Source organism: Anastrepha obliqua, chromosome 1 (assembly GCF_027943255.1).
Source record: "Anastrepha obliqua isolate idAnaObli1 chromosome 1, idAnaObli1_1.0, whole genome shotgun sequence".
NCBI classification, from domain to species: Eukaryota; Metazoa; Arthropoda; class Insecta; order Diptera; family Tephritidae; genus Anastrepha; species Anastrepha obliqua.
The window spans coordinates 83,145,614-83,170,254 of record NC_072892.1 but is presented as its reverse complement, the minus strand read 5'-3'; the positions used below and the strand labels follow the sequence as shown (position 1 = coordinate 83,170,254).

General features: G+C 36.2%; 1 protein-coding gene across 2 annotated transcripts in view; it reads left to right on the top strand.

Annotated features, from left to right (window-relative positions):
* Positions 1–14,407: 14,407 nt before the first annotated feature.
* LOC129235946 (myogenic-determination protein) overlaps positions 14,408–24,641 on the top strand; it is a 44,157-nt gene continuing 33,923 nt past the window's right edge. The window contains exons 1-2 of one of the 2 annotated variants that reach the window (XM_054870042.1): positions 14,408–14,595; positions 14,715–15,349. In XM_054870042.1, coding sequence (XP_054726017.1) covers positions 14,553–14,595; positions 14,715–15,349 — 678 coding nt within the window. In that variant the 5' untranslated portion in view covers positions 14,408–14,552. Of the gene's footprint in view, positions 14,596–14,644; positions 15,350–24,641 lie in introns of those variants that run through there. The other variant, XM_054870040.1, reaches the window with a different exon arrangement.

The window sequence follows — 24,641 nt, the reverse complement described above, 5'->3', positions numbered from 1 at the left end:
TCGATCGCTCGATGCATTTACAATAGATAATTTTTTCTCAGCTGATACAGCAAATCAAAATAAAAGAAAAACCGATTGTGTTGAAATTCTTTGCTAACAACATTTTTAAAAGTTAAAAAAAGTATTTTTTGTGAAAATGAGTACAACGGAGTTGTGGTTCGACGATTCATCGGTCGATGAAAGATTCGTGGAACTAGCTAGGTGTAGAAAACAGCTGAGGGGCGCATCCAACCCCCTAGAAATGGCTTCCACTGAGTAAGTTTAGTATTTTCAAAATGTGTTGACGTACTTAATATTATAGAAATTTCCTTACAGTTTTTTAAAGAATTTTAGATTATCTAAAGAGGCGTTTATGAACCTACTCTCCAGTACAGAAAACCAGTTGCAGCAGTGCACCCGAGCCAAGAGCTCTTCACTATTCTCCAAAAAAAGCAACACAAATTATTAATGTGTGTGCAGCTTTGCACAACATTTGCTTGTTTTATAATGTTCAACTTCCGGATGAAGAGTTATCCGATGAGACCCTCAACGATGATGCTGAAGATATTGAAGTGGAGCCAAATAACGGAGAAGCAGAAAACATAAGAAATGAAATTCTTAGAATATTATAGAAAAATCTAAAAAGTATTAAATAGAAACCTTTACACAGTTTCTGTTTTATTTTTGTTATAAATTTTCTTTATTCAATTATTCGTAATTCGAAAAAAATACAATATGTATTTCAGTTCCTCTACGTATTTCAGCCCATACCTGCCAAGGGAAAATAAAAATGTATTTCTATAAACATCACAAAACAAAAAACCATTATTAACCTTAATCCATTTTGCTGCCGTTCTAACTGGTGGTCCCAAGCAATTCAGCTCCGTTGTAAATTCCTCCCATTTTTTTGCTGCTTGTACTTTGGTGGAAATCCCTTTTTCAAATTGTGGATTCTCTTCCATTAAGGGGTTACGCCACTCTAGCTACTGTAAAAAAGCAGTTTTTTAAGGATTTTTTTTACATTGAAAGAAAGGTGCTAGGAAAAAACTTTTTAAGTATATTATTAAGCATGTATTTAAGTGTAATTATAAATATTTTTATTGAAAAATATTACAAAATGGCGCCTTTGGAGTGAATCTCTGAACGCGCCCTGCGAAAAAGGCACTTCACGGCAAGCAGTACAACTGACGTAAATATCCACCTAAACCAAATTAAAAAAATTCTTCTCAATCGACGTGAGTATAGCTGTAGAAATACGTACGGGATTTTAGAAATATTGAAATTTGTGTATTTTGCAGATGTTTGAAGTCAAAAGTAGAATTTTTCGTCTAAAATGGAACCGTTAATTGTTTATAAAAATTTTTCTAATTAATTAATAAAAAAATCCGTACGTATTTCAGTGCGGAATAATGTTCTAAAGATCCTTGTACAATTACAAGTTAAAATATTAAAAATTGTTTGAGTTATGCTGCTTGCCGTTTTGAAAAATCACGTTTTGAGATAAACACGGTTTAAATTTGAATAGTCGGTTCAGAGACGTCAGAGGCGCTCGCGCAAAAGTGCGAAATATTAGAGATAAACATTTTTTTCACGCATAGGACTTTTTGTTTTATATTCTAAAGAGTTTAAAGCATCTTTTAAGCAAAAAAAAAAAAATTTCGATATTTTGAAAATCCTAGAGTGGCCTAACCCCTTAATACAACTAGCCTTTCTAATTGCTGTTTGGTACTCACGACTTTCGACCTGCATAATTAGTATATATTTATTATTTGGTTACTATAAACCAATAAATAATCGCAAACAACTTACATTTTAGCAAGTTTTTCCACAATACGCTACACAATCGAAAGCAAAATTGCATTCGACTCTAAATTCGGTATACAACGACAGCGTTGCACCGCCCATAATACCAAATTGACATTCGATTTTCGATCTTCGACAACCAACGAATATCGAAGATCGAATGCAACTCATAATAGGGGCCTTAGTCTCAATTACCTTGCGAATTATGAACAAATTATTGCCCTACCTAAATTTCGTTTTCCGTAAATTTTTCAAAATTAGCTGTCAAACTAAAACGAAAGAGTAAACCAGAACAAAACAATAAACTGAAAAGTTAAATTTTTATAGTGGGAGCAAACAAAATATATAGTGAAAATATTATTATATAGAAGGTTGCTCAAGAATTGTAGAAGGGATCAAATTCAACTGTTCCACCTCCATAAAAACTTGTTGAGAAGCATCTTCCAAGATTTGTGAAGTTATCGTTAACCTCTGAAAGTTGAGCCTGAAGAAAAGTTTATATGAACTGAATAAGATTTTTATAAAGTATTTCATTACAATTATATTACGATCGAACTCAAGTTAATAGATAAGAAAAACACCAAAACGACATTCACCTTACATCAGGACTACAACGAACGATATAGCTAGGTAAAATCGCAATTTTTATGCAATTTAACTGACGGTTAAGCTGTATTAGGTGCCAAGATCTATTACCTGATCATTCGAGTTCTACAATTTCAGTCAATAAAAATCGGCATTTATGTCTCTGTACAATTTTCGAAAAAGGGGCCAATAATGGCGGCACTCCAAAATCAGTGTTACGGCCTATTTATGTATCTCATTTACACATACATACATAGGTCCATAAAGCTTTACTAAAAAGTTATGTGTATGTATGTATAATACATAATACATACATACATTCACCAAATTTCTCATACGATTTCTTTCGAAAATGTTTCTCGGAATCAAAACAAAGCATCTATCACAGCCATTTTAAATTTATGTGACAGAGATAACGAAAAGCAGAACGAACAACAACAACATTTACTATCCCCAGAAAGCCAAAATACACCGAAAATCGCCACAAAGTTGAAAAGATTTACAATTCAATTCGAAAAGATTTAGAGACGATTTCTAAAGATATATTTTTTGTTTAGGCAACGATAAATAAACAAATTATTTTCAGACACGTAGATTTTCGTTGCGGTTGAGTGTCTCAATTTAAATGAGTTTAAATGAGTGAGCGAGTAAATGTATAAAAACTTCCCTGCAGGGAAAAACTTAATTAATTAAACAATTTTCTGGTACTTCGCTAGATAGGTTATATCTACTTTTGTTTTTTATCGATGGAATCTGCCGTATTTAACAGACTGTGGAAAAAGAGCTGCAGAATGTATAAATTTGCAACGTGTTCCGATCTATCGCAGAAGGGATGCACCGAGAGACAAAACTTACTAGGACATAACAGTGTACAATTCCTTAAATGCTTATAAAGGGTGTTTTTTTAAAGGTTAGGTTTTCAAGATGAAATAAAACGTATATAATTTAATGTTATGGCCAAGAATTTAGCTTTATTATAAAGATAAGGGTTTGCCATTATGTTTTAAAAATGATTTCGGGCAAGTGGCCGCCGCGGCTGGCTCGAATAAATTCCAGCCGAGAGGCCCAATTTTCGACCACTTTTTGCAGCAATTGGGGCCGCATGTCAGCAATAACGTGCCGAATATTCTCTTCCAAGACGTCAATCGTCTCGGGCTTATCTGCGTAGACAAGCGACTTCACATAGCCCCACAAGAAATAGTCCAGCGGTGTTATATCGCACGATCTTGGAGGCCACGCCACAGGTCCACGGCGCGAGATAATGCGCTCACCAAAAGTTTCCTTGAATAAATCGATTGTTGCGTTGGCTGTATGGCATGTAGCGCCGTCTTGTTGGAACCAAAGGTCGTCCACATCAACATCGTCCAATTCAGGCACGAAAAAGTCATTAATCATGGCTCTATAGCGCTCTCCATTGACTGTAACATTATGGCCGGCTTAATTTTTAAAGAAATATGGACCAATGATTCCCTCTGCCCATAGAGCACACCAAACAGTGACTTTTTGAGGATGTAACGGCGTCTCAGCAATGGCTTGTGGATTATGTTCACTCCAAATGCGACAATTTTGCTTATTGACATACCCATTCAACCAAAAGTGAGCTTCATCGCTGAACAAAATTTTCTTGTGATGCGTCGCGCGAACCGAACCATTATTTTCGTAATAAATTTGCACGATTTGCAAACGTTGTTCAGGTGTAAGTCTATTCATTATGAAATGGCAAACCAAACTGAGCATACATCAAGTGACAGCTGTCAAAAAGATCATCTACGAAAAAAGTAGTGCCAACTTGAAAACCTAACCTCTAAAAAAAACACCCTTTACAAAAAAAGAGAATGAACGGGAATTAATTAGAGTTTCGAATTCCTGTAGGGTGGTGCATAAATTTCCACGCACTTTTCATACGAAAGAAGAAAGAAAGAATATACGTAGGTATGTATGTAGTTATGTAGGAGGTGTGTGCGGATAACACACTGATTGTTGGAAAGCGGGCGGTGGCGGGGAACTGTTGTGAGGTGGCAGAGCCGTGCCGCTATGCATCATGTTGACGGATGTTGGAGAAGCGGAAACGCTGGTATTTAGTTGCCATGGTTAGCTCCACCAAAAATGTCACATTACCGTTTTTTTTGTTTTCCTAATTTATTGGAAGTGAAAATTATTACACAAACAATAAGATGAAGTTGTTAGAGAGGTGGGGGATGCAGCACATACATACATAAGTAAAGTGTGTGAATATATGTCTGTAGTACGCGGAGAAGGAATAAGACATCGGAGATTCCACAGGTGACCGTACAAAAGGTGAAGCTTAAACAAATCGATATGCTATGTATTATATATATATATATATATTATGTATGGATGCACGAATATTTTTACTTTTCGTCGTGCGTGAGTTATTGAAACGAAAATTGTTGCGATACTTAAATAAGTGGCGTTGTAGAAGTTTTTTGTCAAAACAAATTTTGGCGGCACATTGATCAGAAGGTAGGGATTTATTGTTCTTAGTTGCCGCGATATTTAGGTGGGAGTTAAATTAGTCTTGGAATTTATAAATTAAAAATTGAGATGAACTATTACATTTAGCTGAGTATAATAGAGAGGCAGGTGCATTGTTTTAATGCCATACTACATCTTTAAATTTGTGTATACATATGTATGTAATGCGTGCTATGCAATGGGTCACACAATATTCTAATTCATATTCAGTATTGAATTTAGGGTGGGCGAAAGTTTTTGTTGTCCAGTCCTGTCAAATAGAGAACATATGAAATATGGTAGGTGCCCTTCGACAGCGAAATGATTTCTGCTTGGCAGAAAATTTAAACAGCTTTGTAGTTTACGTACATATAGGGTGATTCCAAGGGTGATGCAGATATTGGACAGCAATTATTTGTGACCTTAATTTTTGTTTCTTCATTTTTTTCAGACAATTGGTACTATAGGTTTTGTGTTAACTTAGTTGGATTTGGGTTGGAGCACGAAGAAAAGAGCACCTTAATCGTCTGACTACCTTCATTGAATGGCCCCCACAGCTTCTGCAATGGGGATTAAGGGGACAGATACCAGTAAAATTTCAAAAAAATTTTTTTGTTTTCATAAAATGTTAATAAGAATTTGCAAACAAATTTTAGAACGTAAATTTAAGTATTTCTTATATTATAGATCGTCAACCATGACGACTCTATTCTTTGCGTTCGAGCGCTGGGAGAGGTATAGTTACGTTGTATTTAAACTCTCGCGTTTTTTTTCAAAACTATATTTTTTGAATTGGCCTAAACGATAACTCGAAAAGTTATTGACCGATCTCCCTGAAATTTTGCACACATCTTTTTTATGGTATTACTTTCTATGTGTTTCAAGTTTTCGAAAAATTTTAGAAAAAATAATTTTTTCGAAGCAAAATAGTAGGAAAATTCGCCCCAAAATTAAATTTTTTGAAGCATTTTATTCCGCGAAGTTTTTCTTTCCATTTACTGTTAATAATAAATATAGAAATTATGACATTAATAAACAAAAAAATGTTTGGTTTTTTGTACTCAGGTCATTGACACCGACGCTACAATGCCTGCCGATTGAGACGCTCCGCTGCGACCTTACTGGAAGAATTGAGTGTACATCCTCCATTTTAAATGATTAAAATAAAAAAAAAATGTTTATATTATTTTAATGTATGAATAAACTGTATGCCAATTTTGAAAAAAATATATTGACTTCTTCATTTTAAATAATTTTAATGAAAATCAGGAGAAATATGGCCGTTTACAGGTATCTCTCCCTTTAAATGGTAAACCCAGCTTTTCTGCGTGAGTGTCGATCGTCCAATGACCGGAAAGCACAGTTAAAAGTTTTGAATGGCATGGAGTCCCCATTGTACTGGGACCATAGAATTTTCGAAATACCACACGAATTTTCGATGACGCTGAGGCATAATTGAGGTTCTATGCCGTTAATCTGCCGAATTATCTCATCCTTTAGCTCTTGAATTGTTGCTGGCTTATCGACGTACACCTTTTCTTTCAAATAACCCTAAAGAACCCATGATCTTGGCGGCCAATTGACATCGCCGCGACGTGAGATTATTCGGCCATCAAATTTTTCGCGCAAAAGAGCCATTGTTTCGTTAGCTGTGTTACAAGTGGCACCGTCTTGTTGAAACCACATATCGTCCACATCCATATCTTCCAATTCGGGCCATAAAAAGTTTGTTATCATCTCACAATAGCGAACACTATTCACAGTAACTGCCTGACCGTCCTCATTTTGGAAAAAATATGGCCCAATAATGCCGCCGGCCCATAAACCGCACCAAACAGTCATTCTTTGTGGGTGCATAGGTTTCTCGGCAATCTCTCTTGGATTATCATTCGTCCAAATGCGGCAATTCTGCGTATTGACGAATCCACTGAGGTGAAAATGTGCCTCATCACTAAAGATGAAGTGCGCGATATGAATTTTGATTTGAACGCCCGTTTTCATAATAAGCCCGAATAACTTTAACGCATTGCTCGATGGTGTATCTTTCCATGGTTCAAATTGAATTAATCTGAAATTGAAAAATGTTAAATGAAATGCAGAAAAAAACTTGATGTTTAGGTGTGGTTCACATTCAACATCGGCCCTTAAAATTTAACCCTTTATATGCAATGTATTTTTATTTTTTATTTTCACCGCCGTAGCCGAATGGGTCGGTGCGCGACTACCATTCGCAATTCACAGAGAGACCTCCGAGTGTATTTCTGCCATGAACGGTCGATTAGAAGGATACCTAGCCCAAATCTATTTTGATGTGTCTCTTAGCCTTAAATCCTTAAAACGTAAATAAATATTTTTAAAACTAATAGAAAATGGAAGGTTTCGCAAAACGCAAAATTCCTTTTACATCAAACTATTATTGAAAGGTGGATCCACCTCGAGAATCTCAGAAACAAACAAAATTTGCGGACAGCCCATTGAAAATGGTTTATTATTATTATTATTATTGACATGTTCAGGTATTACAATACATATAGGTATATGTACTAAGAACTTAGTCTATCTACAAAAGATTTCCAAAAGAAAATGGTTTATCGCAGTCAAAAAGCGAGCAACTGAAGAAAACTACCAGAATGTGTCAGACATGATCATTTAATTTTCCACCATGATTTCAGAAGACCTTATTTTGCTTTGACAGTGTAAAATCGCTTGGAATGATAGTGGGGTTTGTTGCTTTACCCGCTTTATTCAACAGTAAAAATATCGTTCAACCGGATGTGGAATCCTCAAATACCTGATAGACGGTCGATTGGCTGGTCGTCCGATGGTGCGTACTGCATGTAACTTACAGTAGAAGATATTGAAATGGGAACACTTCAATCAATCATCGAGATCTAATCAACGACTTCCATTCAAGCTTCAGCATCTTAAGTGGGCTGGACATGTTGAGGGTAGAGTTGTATGTAACTTATAAGAGGGGTCAACCAAGGAAAACATGGATTGACACAGTTAATAACAGCTCCAAGATCTTTGGACTGAAAAACTGGAGGAGGTCTGCAAAGCATAGACATTTTTGGTCGAAGGTTCAACCAGGACTTATGATGAGTACACATACCTTTATTTGTTATTATTTGAATGTGCGATCGGTATGTTATGAAAATAAGGAAAAATGGCGAACCAAAGAAAATTAGCTAATATGATAAAACTAAATTTTAAGTCAAAGTCGCAAAAACTGTAACACCAAAATGAAGAAAAAGTTTATAATAGCGGTCGCTCTTCGGCAAGAAATGGCAATCCTCCGAGTGTATTTTTGAGGTTCCTCCATTTGTGGAACAACATCAAGATGCACACCACTAATAGGAGGAGGAGCTCAACCACACACCCGAAAGGGGTGTAAGCGCCAATTATATATAGGGTTTTTCAGTAAGAGCGCTTCAACTTTTGAACTTTTTTGAATAAAACATAAACTGTTTGACTTTTTTAACTAATTTTTTTTTTATTATCGAGTTTGAACATATACATTTAAGTATGAAATTCGATTTCTTTTGCATGACCACCGCGTGCACGTTTTACCAAGTCCAATCGTTGAACCCAATTTTCGACCACTCTTTTGCATAAATCGGCCGAAATTCCAACAATTTCGCGTTCAATATTGGTTCTGAGCTCACAAATCGTCGCCGGCTTGTTACTGTAGACCAATGACTTCACATAACCCCAAAACGGGACGGCTTGTTAAATGGACCGTAAAATGGCCGTAATGCTCTTAAAGTAGCAGCAACAGAACGATTATTTTCATAAAAAATTTGCACTATTTGCAATCGTTGCTCAAGTGTGTAGCGTTCCATGATGAAATGTATACTAATGAAGTTTACAAATGACAAGCGAAAAATAAAAAATATTGCGTCGTTCGCCCTCCCTATCGGAAAAAAGTTGAAGCGCTCTTACTGAAAACATTGTTTTATATTATACGTTTTTACTTTTTACAGCGACATGGCATGAGCCGTAGCGACGCGTAAAATTAATCAGCATAGAATTGGTTTCGTACAAAATGGGGCGTAGAATCCTTCCTTGCTTTAATTTTGTGGAGGTTGGTAGTTTCATGGTTTATTTTGACAAGAAAATATCTACTATTCAGGTACGATTTTAAAAACATATTGCAATTATACGGTAGGCACATTTTAAGTTTGTATAGCAGGCTTTCGTGCTATACCTTATTGGTGTATTAGAATGAGTTTGCTCAATTATCGGATTAAGTTTTTTCAGAAGCAGCCTTTCAAAAAGTTTAGGTACAAAAGGTTATTTAGTATGTGTACAGGGTGAACGATATAAAGTGTTACCAACTTCACACTGCTTGTATCTGTAAAACAGCTCAACGTCAAAATAGTTCTAATGAAAGTTCAATATATTTTTTATAAGCCATCAACAGCATTTGCATCTCAGTTTTGTTGAATTTTTTTTTTCTGTGATGGAATTCAAACGTAATAGTGTGATTCCGTTATATTTGGCTGGAAAATCACAACCAGCCATTGTTCGTGAGCTCAGTCACATTAAAGTGAATAATATGTTTGTGTATCGCACTATAAAACGTTACAATGATACTGGTAGCATTGCAAAACGCTATGGAGGTGGACCAAAAAAACCGCAACAACGTCAGAAATGGTTCGGAAACTGAAGGCTCGCCTTGAACGAAATACACGTCGAAGTGGAAGAAAAATGGCCAAAGAACTGAAAATATCGCAAGACAGCATTCGACGCATAATGAAAAATGAGCTCAGGGTCAAGGCTTACAAGTTCCAAAAAGCACATAATCTTTCACCCCAGCAAAAAAAGTTCGGTGCGAAAGAGCAAAGGAGTTGTTGCGCTTGCACGAACGTGGCGAATTTCCTAACATTGTGTTTTCTGATGAAACAAATTTGCCAATTGAGCAGTTCATAAACACACAAAACGACCGTGTTTACTTGACCGAACGCTCATATGAGAATTTGAGCCTACGTATGGCCACTCGAAGCAATTTCCCATCGCAAGTAATGGTTTGAGCCGTAGTGCCCGCTGATGGGCGCTCTCAAATCGTTTTTATCGCGCCTGGTGTCAAAGTGAATGCGACTTATTATCGGGAAAATGTTTTAGAAGATGCTTTAGAGCCGTGGACACGCAGACATTTCGGTCGTATACCATGGACGTTCCAACAGGACTCGGCACCGTCTCATAAAGCTCGTGTGAACCAAGAATGGTTAAAAAATCATGTTCCACACTTCATTTCGCTTTCGAATTCGCCAGACGCAAATCCGATGGACTATTCCATCTGGTCCATTTTGGAGAGCAAGGCGAGAACTAAAAAATATGCTAGTATGGATGCGCTGAAAAAAGCGGTTATACGAGAATGGGCCAAAATACCTCGAGATCATATTGGTGCAGGATGCAACTCATTTTTTGAACGTTTCAAGGCTATAGTCAAGGCAAAAGGTGGTCATATCGAGCTAAAGTGAATATATGTTAAAATTGTAATCATTTTTGAACAATTTTGTCTTCGAAATCAATAAAAACTAATTTCACACAAAAAAGTTATGGTGTTTTGAATCGGTAACATAGGTTCAGGTGTACAACATGCAAAAAAAAAAATGTTTGATTTTTGAGTCTCCACTACTACGAGGGGTGCCTTTTATATGTCGGGATTTGGCTACCCTGGTGTTGCAATCTGGCAACTGACAGCTGTACCGCAAAGTTTGACATTTTTTGGCTTTTACGTACTCAGAACGTTTTGAAATACCAGGGCTATTTGTGTTGTTTACAGTAACTTAAAAGATTCATCTCGGTTCAAAAATGGAATTAAATCGTGAACATTTTCGTGCGATTATTTTTTACAACTTTCGACGTGGATTAACTCAGCAACATTGCATGGATGAACTTAATTCATTTTTTGGCGATGAAGCTCCATCAAGGACCAGTGTTTATCGATGGTATGGTGAATTCAATCGTGGTCGTAGTTCACTCCAAGACGAGTTTCGTGAAGGTCGTCCAAAATCAGTTGTTATTCCGAAAACCATTGATGCTGTGCGCAAACTGGTATTGCAAGATCGTCATGTGATCTATCGTGAGATTGAGACAATCTTAGGCATTAGTGGGACCAGCATACATTCAATATTGCATAAACATTTGACTGTCAAAAAAATTTGTTCGCGTTGGATCCCACACAATTTGTCAATCGCTCAAAAAAAGGAGCGTGTCGATTGGTCGAAGGAAATGCTCAAAAAATACGATCGCGAGGCTTCGAAACACGTCTATGATATCGTGACAGGTGATGAATCATGGATTTACGCGTATGAGCCCGAAAGTAAACAGCAGTCGACTGTATGGGTGTTTCAAGATGAGCCAAATCGAACAAAAGTTTTTCGCGCACGAAGCACTTCCTAGCAAATGGTCGCCTGTTTTCTCGGAAAAACTGGACATGTCGCAACCGTACCGCAGAACAGTAAATTCTGAGTGGTACACAACCATTTGTTTGCCAGTTGTCTTCCAAGAAATTAGGAAAACCAATCGCCAAAGACGAAACATCGAATTAATGGGTCATCCGCCGTATAGTCCTGACTTGGCACCGAATGATTTCTTTTTATTCCCGTACGTAAAAAACAAACTGAGAGGTCAACGTTTTTCGACACCTGAAGCAGCGGTTGCGGCATTTAGAACGCATGTTTTGGAGGTACCTCATTCAGAGTGGCAAAAGTGCTTCGACAAATGGTTCAAACGCATGCAAAAGTGTATAGATCTTCATGGAGAATATTTTGAAAAACAATAAAGTGATTTTCGATGATTAAAATTTATTTTTGTTCTCTAATCCCGAAATATAAAAGTCACCCCTCGTATATGTAGAATCAGCGTCTAATGATATGAATTTTATTAGGGCCGAGTTGAATGGATATTATACAAAATCTATATATTTGTCTGGGTGAAAAGTAAGCAAAAATTTTTTTTTTCAATCCATATTAGCATCTTAGAATGAGTACGAGTATTTAAAACAATTTTGTTTTTTAAATTTAATCCTGTGAAGCTTTAAAGTCCTTTGAAACGCGTTTGATAAATGTTGGGTGGGACTCAGCCTTGGAAATCACGTCTTTGGCGGTATTAACGCAGTCCCAGTTTTCCACGAAATTCAGGTCCTTTATGCGCACTTTGCAGCAACCAAATAATTGCAATATCCTGAATGGATCCATAAGCAATGTTCAAGTCCTCTGTCAGCTTTCTGATGGTTGATTTGCGGTTATTGATAAACTTTTCTTTCCCTTTATTGATGTTTTCATCAGTTTTCGATATCGACGGCCTGTCACTACGTTCGTCATACTCGAAAGACTCATGATCTCTTCTGAAGCATTCATGAAACTCATAAATAGATGTTTCCCACCATTTCTAAGCTTTTTATACCATTGAATCCGTTTTAACCGCAACATCTAATACAAACTTGTTGTTGCAAATTCAAATCCATTTTTACTCAGGACGGCGTAACTTTAACAAATGTCAAATGGCGAAAAAATTTTGGTAGGGATGTTAGTCACAGATGTGGCAACTTAACAAAAAAAAAACAGAACTCAAATCAGTTGACATAGAACGTCACCTGGCGATTGTTCTGGGAACTTTTTGATCAAGCTGGTAATCGCTGAAGAAGAAAAGGGCAATCAATCTTGTTGGAAATCAGATCTAAAATTAACGGAACTGAGAAGAGAGTTCCACCATCTATCAGTGATAATAAATTGATTATTCGGCAGCATTAGGTTGTAATGGGGTCATAGAAGTGAAAATAATGTAAAAATGCAGTACTTCCATTCGGTTTATGTGGTTTGCAATATATATAAGCTTGGGATGAACAAAAGCGGAATCCAATATTTTTTAATATGTATAGAAATCCAACGCAGAATCTCTCTTGCCAACAAATGCTACTTTGGACTAAGTAGGCAACTGAGCAGTAAAGTCCTCTCTCGACGAACAAAACTAACACTCTACAAGACTCTCATCATGCCCGTCCTAACGTATGGCGCAGAAGCTTGGACGATGACAACATACGATGAAGCGACGCTTGGAGTGTTTCAGAGAAAGATTCTGCGCAAGATTTTTGGACCTTTGCACGTTGGCAGCGGCAAATATCGCAGGCGATGGAACGACGAGCTGTATAAGCTTTACGACGACATAGACATAGCGCAGCGAATAAAGATCCAGCGGCTACGCTGGCTGGGTCATGTTGTCCGAATGGATACAAACGCTCCGGCTTTGAAAGTATTCGATGCGGTACCAGCTGGTGGTAGCAGAGGAAGAGGAAGGCCTCCTCTGCGTTGGAAAGATCAGGTGGAGAAGGACTTGGCTTCACTTGGTGTGTCCAACTGGCGCCGGTTAGCACGAGAAAGAAACGACTGGCGCGCTTTGTTAAACTCGGCCAAAATCGCGTTAGCGGTTATAGCGCCAATTAAGAAGAAGAATACCTAAAAAATGGCTAATGAAACAATAAAACTAGAGTTCGCTGTGAAATGAGAAGTCGTCAAAGATTTCAATGCCTTAGAATAAACAACTTTCGGTCTATTTTTGATGCTAAGAGATAGTCAATTTCCAACACACCAATTATACTATAAAACTTCTTAAGTTCTAAATTAAAAATCGATGAGTTATAAAAACCTCTTATTTCAGTATAAATTTTAAAATCAGCGGTATAGAGAAGTTTTTTGAATTAAACACAATAAAATTGAAGGATTTACTTCCATTTTCGTGACAATTAAAATTTTTGCACAACTATTTTGTGTACATAGATATTTCTGGAGCGTAGAAAATATTGCATTTCTGTCTGGCCAAAGAGAAATTTTGAGAAACTAAAAAAAACTATAAGGCTATAAAATCCCTGACGAAAGCCAAAATAAATGCAACATTATTACGAGAAAAGAAAATACTGCTTGGATCTGAAAACTATACTTCGTCATTTAGTTAAGTAAATTTAGCCTCAATTATAAAGAATTTCGGTAGAAGAATAAATTAACTTTTCCCCATTGATGTTTCTGTTCTAATAGATACATAGATAAATACCCATACAACTTAATTGACGGACTCCACTAAAATCTTCCACCATTTTAAAAAAATTTCATTCATTAAAATCCCTTGAAAGCATATTGAACTTCCACTCAAACATTATGCAAATAATTAGTAACATACATATGTACAAATATACGATACATGTATGTGTGTATTTACAAGTCTACACACAAATGAAGTATGCACGCAATCATGTCGAGTATTTGGGAACGAAAAGGCGTGGCTTGGTTGCATTGGCTCGAATTCTGCCCTGTGTCATATTAGAGAACGTCTAATAGCGAGACGATTTATAAATAGAAATTACTCGAAGACTCTGCACTTCTTGAGCATCTTGAGTGTTGTGCTCAAAAAAGACGCCAACACACACTTGCTCATATGATATAAATGTGTTTAAAAACATGAAGACACACTACGTCGATCGATCTCAGACCCCAAACTCAGCGCCAAGAAAATGAGAAATTAAAATTTTGAAATTTTGTCAACTAAAAGTGTCGTGGATGCCGTCGTTGTCGGAACATAAGTTTCGGAAGAAATCATTTGCAGATTGGTGCGTAAGAAACGCAAACAACGTGCGGAGTGATACCGAGCCGTTGTGTATGGTGCTTCGCATTGGCGTATTTTACAGTACTTTGTGAATATTTGTGAAAGTGATGTTAATTCTGAGTGTGCGTTTCATGAAGCAAGAAATAAGAAGTGTGTAAAAATATAAAAAATATGCTATTTGATTACATTCATACATATATGTAAAAGAATTAATTAAATTAAAAAGAGTGTTTTGTTGTTTGTTATGACGAAATACAATTCAAATGCAGTGTTACAAAACAGCTCAAGCTTCAAAATCAACATAAGCAAAAACATTTCGGATTCAGTTGCCATGGAACGCGTTAGCGTCAAGCAGGAATTCAGCAGCTTTGCACAACATTCACCCTTTCCACATTCAGCCTTGCACCATGGCCATCAGCAGACAACGCTCATACATCAACAACGCTCACCCACACAACGCCTCCATCATCACAACCACCATCACCACCCTCTCCATCAACAATCGCAACAATATCAGCAACAACAACATTCTCATCAGCAACATTTACATACACTCTTCAGCCGTTATGGCGCTGCCGTCGGCATTGGTGTCGGTCTAAACTTTGGTGGGGATCCAGTCGACCGCGTTGCGGCAAGTGCTTTCCTTGCTGATAACGGTAACGCTTGTAATTATTCCAATTCGCGTGACAGCGATAAACTCAACTTGACACCTTCGCCCATATTTACGGATTACGATGAGAATAGCCTGAGCTCGGAAGAGCATGTGCTGGCACCGTTGGTGTGTTCATCGGCTCAAACGTCGCGTCCCTGTTTGACGTGGGCCTGCAAGGCATGCAAGAAAAAGAATGTTGCAGTGGATCGCAGAAAAGCTGCAACACTGCGGGAGCGTCGGCGGTTGAGAAAGGTGAGTGGGCGGGTTTTCGAAGCTAAATAAGCAGGTTCTATAATGAATCAATTAGATTTAGATACAAAAAAAATATTATAAAGTTGTATCATCTGCTAACAAGCAATTGGAAAAATATACACACTTATGATTTGTGAAAATCTGGAGAATTTATGCCGGTTAACGAATTATATATCTTCTTTATCTTTTATTATAGGCTTTGTCTGCTTTTATGTTCACAAAAATTAGAATACATACATATTTATACATTAAAGTTTATACATATACATTGATATATCAATACATTTTAATATTTAGAGGTATTACACATAAATTGTATCATTGTTGAGTTTGATTTTCTGTCCAAAGTTTTTATGTTCTTCCTGGTCGTCTTCTTCGTTCTGGTAAGCCCATCTATTTTTATCAACCGATTGCTAGGGGCTCGTGTCACATGTTCGTTCCATGCGTTCGTCTTATTTATTATATTTCAGTAAAAAAAAAAATGTTGGCATTTTTCAATTCACAGAATTTGCTTTATCTCAGCAATCACTAAGGAAGGCTCGCTCAAAAATTGGGATAAGATATAATTAAAAAAAATTAAGTTGTGGATTATCAGCAGTACACCCGAACCAACGTATGCAATTATTCGTCCAAAAGGAAGATTCATTCGTGACTAGTACGTTTGCTCAATTCCGTTCTGAATTTTCCTTAACCCACGCAGGTCTTCTTCACTATGTAATAATGAGAGCAGCGGTTTTTCAATGTGCTCCGGAATCCTCGGCCTGGGAGTCGTCAATGTTTTTGAGTTCGGATACCATTGCACCTATTTATTTATGAACGTCTTCGATTTCTTCGAATATTTGTTTGCAGATGCACGTGACATTTTTGGACCTTAAGGGGTTATACACAGGAACACTGCTTCACATCGTTTTTCATACTCATACTCATTTTGTAAAGACACGTAGGCTATCAAAACTCACAAATTGCACAAGGCATATTGCGAAAAGGATACGCCAATTTAGCAGTCTTTAATTTTTTTATAACAGAACTCTAAGTTTGAATTTGTCGGTAACGCTTCTATGGTCTCATGGTCTGGAAAGCCCCTGGCCTAACAAAGACAACGCTTTTTTGTTCAAAATTAGCTATATTCAACAACGTAATTTACATCAGAACAACGCAATCATTCCAGCGACGCTCTAACATTTCAATACCACATTTGTAGAACGATATTTGCTTTGCCTCAAAATAGGCCTCAATTTCACCGACAATTTCTTCATTTGAGCGAAATTTCATACCGCAGTTTTTAGGTCTGCGAACATGCAGTAGTCGCTGGGAGCCAAATCTGGTGAATACGATGGATGTGGTAGTTGAATTCATGTAGTTTTGCCATTGTTTTAATTGACTTGTGACACGGTGCATTGTCTTGATGAAACAAAATAGTGAGCAAACGCTGCATCCACCTTGAACAGAGTTCTCTGATAGTCAAATGCTCATACAATATCAAGCCAACTCTTTCTTTGCGATGTCAGGTAACTCAAGAAACTTCACTTTTCGATCATTCAAAACGATTTTCTGAATTTTTTTTATGCTTTCTGGTGCTACCGCGTTGTGCATCATCGGTGTCTCTATGACCACGTTTGAGTTCACCAAACTATCGTTTTATAGTTGTTTCTGATGGTGCGGAGTCCCCAAAATACTTTTCAAGCCATTGCTTTGCTTGAACGGTTTTTATCACATCAAGAAGCAGTGTAAAATTAAAAAACGAAGTCCTTTTTGATACATTGTTTTGAAAACAACAAAAGTAGCGCCACTCTTATCACAATAACTCACGAGTTAGTGAATAGAATATCATGAAATTTTAGCAGCTGTATTTTTAAGGTTAGTACGTGTACTAATTGAAAAAGAGGTGAATGCAATAACAATACCATCTATGTGTTAGACCTGGGACTTTTCAGCCCATGTATTAAGAGTGATAAGCGAAGAGGATGTACAGGTGATTTATTAATAATGTGTTGAGAGAAGTTCAAAAGGGTAGCCACGTTGTTCAGGTGATTTACGAAGATGGTCGCTAAGTGTAGCGGTTTCTTATCATGACAGACAGAGAGCCACACAGCTGCATTGCGAGCTGCTGATAAAATTAAAGACAGTGCTGGGTCAGAAACGCGGACAAAATATGCTTCAACAACGAATTTGAGTAAATTTCCCATATTTGAAAATCAGATAAGGCCGCACTGAATCGACTTTCAACCATTTTCGGTCGCAGCCGAGCAGAAGCCGAAGTTCGGTCATTCTCTAATAACAGAGTGAAACGAAATTAAAAAAATGTAAGTCCGTGGCGTCTTACAGTATTTTTTTGATAAGTTATGGAAAGTAGGAAGTCACGTATTTTCGTAGCAGTAATCTTTTTCATTTTATGCCACCTCAAAGGCTACAGTACTCATTTTATATGAAAATCTGAGAAAACTGAAACTGCGAAATCATTTAAAACTATTTCAAACATTTCTAAACATTCGCAAACTTTGGAAATGTTGCTAATGCCTTTGCCTTTAAGTTAAGCTATGAAATTTGAATATAAACGTAACACTTGTAGTTTTTGTGTTATAAACAAACCTGTAAAAACGTCGGTATTTCTATGAAAAATATGACATCCATAACAAATCTGATCTTAAAAAGGCGGTACTTGAAGAGTGGAACCAAATTAGTCCAGAATACACAAGAAAATTGGTTAACTCCATGCTACATAATCTTCAAGCTGTAATTGATAATAAAGGATATCCAACAAAGTACTAAGTACCTCAAAATTTTAAAAATTAGAAGTAAACAGTTGCGCTTTTTTTACTGTTTATTTAAGCTGCGGCGTGTATTCTCTGTATGCTTCTTTTTTTACTTATTTGTATTTCATATTGAAACTTGAAATAAAACAAAATAAATGAAATCTCTGCATACCCTGTTTTTCCATTTTTTCGTTTTCGAAGAAAAAGTTATGTATTCAGAGCATAAAATTTAAAGCAATGAGCTCATTAAATTTTTCAAAATGTACTTTTTTTAATATAGCGAACGGAGTAAATGAGTCGGCAACGCATAATTGATAACTAACCATTTGAACAAAAAAAACTTATGAAGACTTGTCGCAAAAAGGATCGATTTTTTAAAGAAAATACTGATTGGCTTGAAGGTGAGCAATCGATGAGTTTGTCGGTTTCCAGGAATGAATTCAATGCAGCTCGCTCTACGCTTTCTACATCTTCTGTGGAGTGATGAAGAGGTTATATCTGAAATTATTATCTGAAATATGTTATGAAATTTCTTCAGAATCACGTAAAAGACGTAGAATCACTGAGAGAATACGGATTTGAACACATATTCGTATAGGAAACATATTTGCAACGGTGCTCGAATTTTTTTATGTCGAAGATGAAGTCAGAAAAAAAAAATAATTTCGGAAAATTTATACGATTTTTACGTTACATAAAACCTGCACTTTATTGTACCGAATTGGGCTATAAAACTGAATTTTTCTAAAAATTCTGATTAAAAAATTTAAAATCTGAACGAACATTTGTAATATATTTTTTAGATTTGAAAATAAGATTTATATGGTGTTTGTAGGAATATGAACTAAACTTTCATAAAAAAACTATTTATGACTACTAAAGGGTTTTCCAATAAGACGTGTTATTCGCGTAAAAGATCAATGGTTTCGTTGCTTGTGTGGCACGTAGCGCCGTCTTGTTGAAAATAAACGTTGCTCAGATCAATACCATCCAATTTCGGCCATAAAAAATAGTTAATCATCTCTCGATAGCTTTACAACCAAATTCTCAAACCTATCTGGACCTATGGGATTCAGCTATGGGGTTGCACCAGCTATAGTAACACAGCGCATATACAAAGATTTCAGACTAAGGCACTCAAGCATGCAGTTTGTGCTCCATGGTATATTAGGACGCAAGATCTAGAACGTGACCTCAATATTGATTCGGTTACGGCAACCATAAAGAAATTTGCAAAGTCGCACGCAGAGCGACTAAGCAAGCATGTGAACAATGAAGCCTTGATTCTTAACGATAATACAAAATGGAAACGAAGGCTCAAACGTAAAAAACCTCTAGATTTAAACTAATTAATAAACAAAAATCAGTTAAAAGTATGAATTGTATTTTGCTGAGGATTAACTCAAATTATTTGTTGTAACAAAACTCCACAAAAATTGCTCGTTAGTATATATATGTAATGTTATATTAGTTGCAATGAAAATACTAATAATAAAAAAAAAAAATCTCTCGATAGCGCAATCCATTCACCGTAACTGTTGCTCCACCTTCATTTTCGAAAAAGTAAGGTCCAATTTCTCCGCCGGTCATACGTTGAAGATAGAGAGGCTTTTCAACAATAACGCTTGGATTTTCTGAGCCCCAAATCCGACAATATTGCTTATTGACGAAGCCATAGGTGGAAATGGGCGTCATCACTCAAGGTGATTTTTCGATAGTATTCCGAATCATTTTCATGAATTTCAACGACCCAATCAGCAAAGACACGATGTTGTTCTTGTATTAACTGGACTTTATAAACCTTAAGACCCAAATCTGTATGCAAAATACGGTGTAATGACATTTGTGGAATGCCTAGTTCCAAAGAACGACGAGGAATGGACAAACCTGGGTTTTCTTCGACACTTTCGGCTACAACAGCAATATTTTTGGCTGTTCTTGAGCAACGTGCACGAGTTTTATTCTTCACATCAACACATCACTTCAACAGCTCGAATTTTTTTCACCAATTTCTGTATTGCGGTCCGACAAGGTGCTTCACGATAACCCAAAATTGTTCGAGTTTTTCGAACCGCCTCTCACAAATTTTCACCATTTTTATAGTGAATTTTAATCATTTCAATGCGTTGTGTTCCATTTTTATTAATGGCGTAGTTTCTACTTGTCAAATATCAAAAAATGACAACTTCAAAAGTGACATCTACCGAAATAGCGGGCTATTCAAAATAACACCTGTTATTAGAAAACCCCATATTACGTAGTGCCCAGGTTCGAAGTTCGGCCTCTGCAGAAGTTTTCTAGATGTGTCGCACCTCCTGTGCCATTGCCCTGCTCTTTCCAGACGTAGATTTACCATTTTAGGCAGTACTGTGGAAATCAGGCAACTTCTAAAATGTTTGAAAAGTGCACACGGGTTCTAGGATAGATAGGGACAAGTTCTCCACGCGGCATCATAATGGGCTTATGAGCCTGAGTGTGTCCCATAGTGAACCACCGCTCAAATTAACTTAACCCTATTGCACAGTGTTACTGTGCGACACATAAAAACTGGAGAAACACATAACCAACTTGGCATAGTCAGCCACGACAGAAATTTTGGAATTTGCATAAACAATTTATAAAATTTCTGCTCTAAAATAAAATATAAGCCAATTTTTTGGTGGTTTTAAAAACTCAACATTAAAATATTTGTTATTAAAATATTTTCAGAAGCAAGAACATTGCATTGAGTAATAAAATCAACACATCACTTAGAGAAAAATTTACACCGTATAAACATTTCAACACTTCAATTATTCAGCTGTATGCACACATATGCGCATATGCGCGTACATCGCCATTAAAAATTAGCAACAATGTTGTCAAATTATTTGCGACACTAAAAAGCGCAAGTAATGCAATTGAAGCACTTATAAAAATGTACTAAAATGCATTGGCGGTGCTTGTCACAAAGCAGCGCAGTAAATCCATTAGAAATCGCATACAAACCGCCACAAAGCAATGCACTGCAACAGCGATAATAAGTAGAAAACTGTATGTGCTGAATGTGCGAGGTAGGCGGTTCATGTGGGTGCATTATACATGAATTAAGCGCCTGCCAGCGATTTGCCAAATGGTTACACATTTTACGAGTCACCGCGAACGTAATAAAACACAACAAACATTTGGCCTACACGAGCGGTTGAGCGGGATTCCATAACAACTATGGTCACCGAAGTAAGTCCCTATAAACAGAGGAGGGTGGAGAAGAATGATGCCGAATTTAATGTTCATTTATGTTTCCCTTCAAACCAACCAATGTAAATGTAAAATAAATAGAGAAACTGGTTGAGATAATCGTAAAAAAATGCATAAAGCAGGAGAAAATTTCTCCTTTATATGTGAAAGGGGGAGACGTGTCAATGACGTACGCTAGCTCTCATCCCAGACTTTGAGTGCGTTTGTGTTTTTTGTTTTTCGTAAGCATTTAAGTATATGGGAGAAAGGCCGCACCATAACGAAAGTGCCCCTGAAGTAGTGGCAATTATGTTAGTTTTATTATTCGAATTAATGCTTATTTTAAGGTGACTTATGTGCGCATTTAATTACTGTAGCAGCTACTTTGTCGTGATTTAATGCCTGTGTTTGTGTGTGGCCAAAAGAAAGTGTATAATTTCGTGCTGGTTTTGAACGTTAATGCCATAAGAAGAATGCTTCTAATGAATAGCAGATATATCAATTATGTTTATTAAAGAGTATAAGTGTTTTTATTCGACGGACATTTTAATAAAATAAAGGATTTTGGAACAAATCAATTTGTTTTCTAATAGGAGGAGGAGCTCGGCCAAACACCCAAAAAGCGTGTACGCGCCAATTATATTAATACATATATAATGATTCCTTCTGAAAATTTCCCCAATAACGCACGTAGATATATATTCTTTATGTAAATCTAAAATAGTTTTATGCGTTTTTAAATTTTCTATGTTTTGCTCGCTCTCATCTCGTCTCAATGTAAAACTGCGAAAGAAATATTCTTCGTCAATCCGTTGACTAATAAACGAATTTTGACTGTTTATCGGAATTATTAAGATAAGAGCTAAGGATTCTGCCACTGCTAAAGTTAAACTTTTTTTTGTTTTTGGTTACCGTTTGTACGAAATTAAACTTCTGTTACATGAAATTTGTATTTTGTACTAAAATATTCAAGAACTTCAATACAAATAAAATGGGCGTCAAAATTTTTTTGACGCTCACAGTAAGTAGATTAGTAAGCAAATTAATTCAGCGTCTTCTTCGGATCACACCGACATTAGGTCTGTCCATGAAGCAAACAATTTGTAAAAATTATTACAAATGATCAAGTTTTGGTGTCGATGTATCAAAAAAACTTGAAAAATAGGGGAAAGTGAGAGAGCAAAATGGCATTTCATTTTGAAAAAATGCGAAAAATAGCTGTTCGTAAAGTAAATATAAACACGAAACAAAATTTCCGAGTTGAATCAAAGTTCTAAATTGAAATAAAAATAGTTATTGAGATGGAAAATGTAAGCAAATATATTTGAGATAAAATTTATAAAGTTTATTTGAAGTCATATATTAAATAGGAAATGGCCAATGATATAGACGTACTCCTGACTGGTGATTGAACCAAAGCCTCCAGTCACCACAGACAGAAAAAGAAGTGATCGTCCTCGCGTGGTTCGAACCAGTGCAGCAATAAAAGCAGAGAGAATTTGCGGAAATCCCCTTAGAAAGCTGAAAATCATGTCCAAGTAAGTGGATGTATCGACAGATCCATGTCAAGACTAATTACAGATGTCTGCACATGAAGGGGTTCCGTCGCTCAACTGAACATCTTTCTTCATTTCAGCGAAAACGCTGTTAAGACCGGGCCAAAAGTGTACCAGGAGGATGTCTTGGAAGGCGTGGTGAAGCAGTTGAGCAGTACTATATTCAATGGAGAGCAATGGATCTTCCTTAAGGTTCCACCCCATAAGGCAGAAATCACCCAGCTGTGGCAAAAAAAAATATTTCTGAGTTCATAGCCGCAGAAGATTGGCCGTCTGGAAGTCCAGATCTGAATCCATTGCACACACAGAAATTTGGAGAGTCTCAAACAATCTTTGGTTCGAGCAGCGACGTTAATATCCATGGAAACCGTTCCTGCTGCAATAGCTGAATGACCTAATCGTTTGAAGGCTTGTGTAAAAGCAAAGTGTGACCATTTTGAATGAAAATTCGAAATAAATTTTTTTAATATTTACGTGGTTAAATAAAACTAACTTAGTTAAAAAAAGTATTATAATTTCATATCTACAACGGACATAACTTGTAACAGAACTTATGGTAGGACTAAGTATATACGTTCATAGAAGGAAGCAATACAATAATACATACAATTGATAATGGAATGTTCTTCATCTGACAGCAATGATGAAATGGAACAAATTATTGTGGACAAAATAAAATCATGTGATGTTAAGCAAATTTTGCATTTTATTTCCTTCATTTTTTTAATTTAATAAGACAACTGAAAAAAAATTTATTTTTTTGGGTTTTTCCCGCCAACAATTTAATCAGCTGTTCGTAAAACTTGCACCTCTTTACTGGTTTTGCGTTCATGTACTTTTTGTGATATTTTTCTTTTTTTTTTGAGAGCGAATACTCGGAGATCAAGTTACTGGGAATTTGCTGGATCATTTGTATAAGAATGTATGACTTTCTTACAAGTAAAAATTTAAAGACTTGCAACTTCCCCTACTTTGCAAGTTTTTTGGATACATGAACACCAAAACTTAATAGTTTGTAAGAATTGTTACAAATTATTAGCTTCATGAACTATTAGGTCTGTTCTCGTGGAAAAATCTTCTTCAAGAGAGTTTAGAGTTATAGGATTTTTTTCTTGAGAAAATATGAATTGACGAGAATAAATTCCCACCGAGACTATTTGTTATTGGGCTGATTATCGTTTGCGGAAAATTCGAAAACCATTTCAGGTCGGTATAATTTATAAAAAATATACATAAGCTACTTCCATATACTCATAATACTGTGCATTAATTTTGCCGCATTTTATACAGTTTTAGATTTTTTTTAAATATTATGCTTGAATAGTTTATGGCTCGAATGCACCTTTGATTAAAACATTAAATGAGTTCAACAATTTTTGAAGTATTTTTGGCTTTTGCTTTTTCATCTTCTAAACTAACTTTCAAATTGTACCTGAATAAATTTCTTTAAACACATAGTTGCGAAATATGTACATATAATTGTTATTATATCTTTAAATACCATATTATTAGCAGTTTTGGCTTAATCGGTATCCGAAGTTTTGACGTCTGTCATGGGCATCAAGTCGAATGCCATTGCAGACAATGGAATATCCTGAAATTTTTGCAACTTGGGTACTTTAAAGCATATTATTAATCCCTGCTTCACAACTTCATGTTTTCCAACAGAGTAGAAAAGGCTATCCATTCCAATCGCCAAAAAAAGCAATGCTGCGAGTAGTAGCTGAAGTGATTATACTCGTAGACCTGTAAGCATTTTACCAGCCT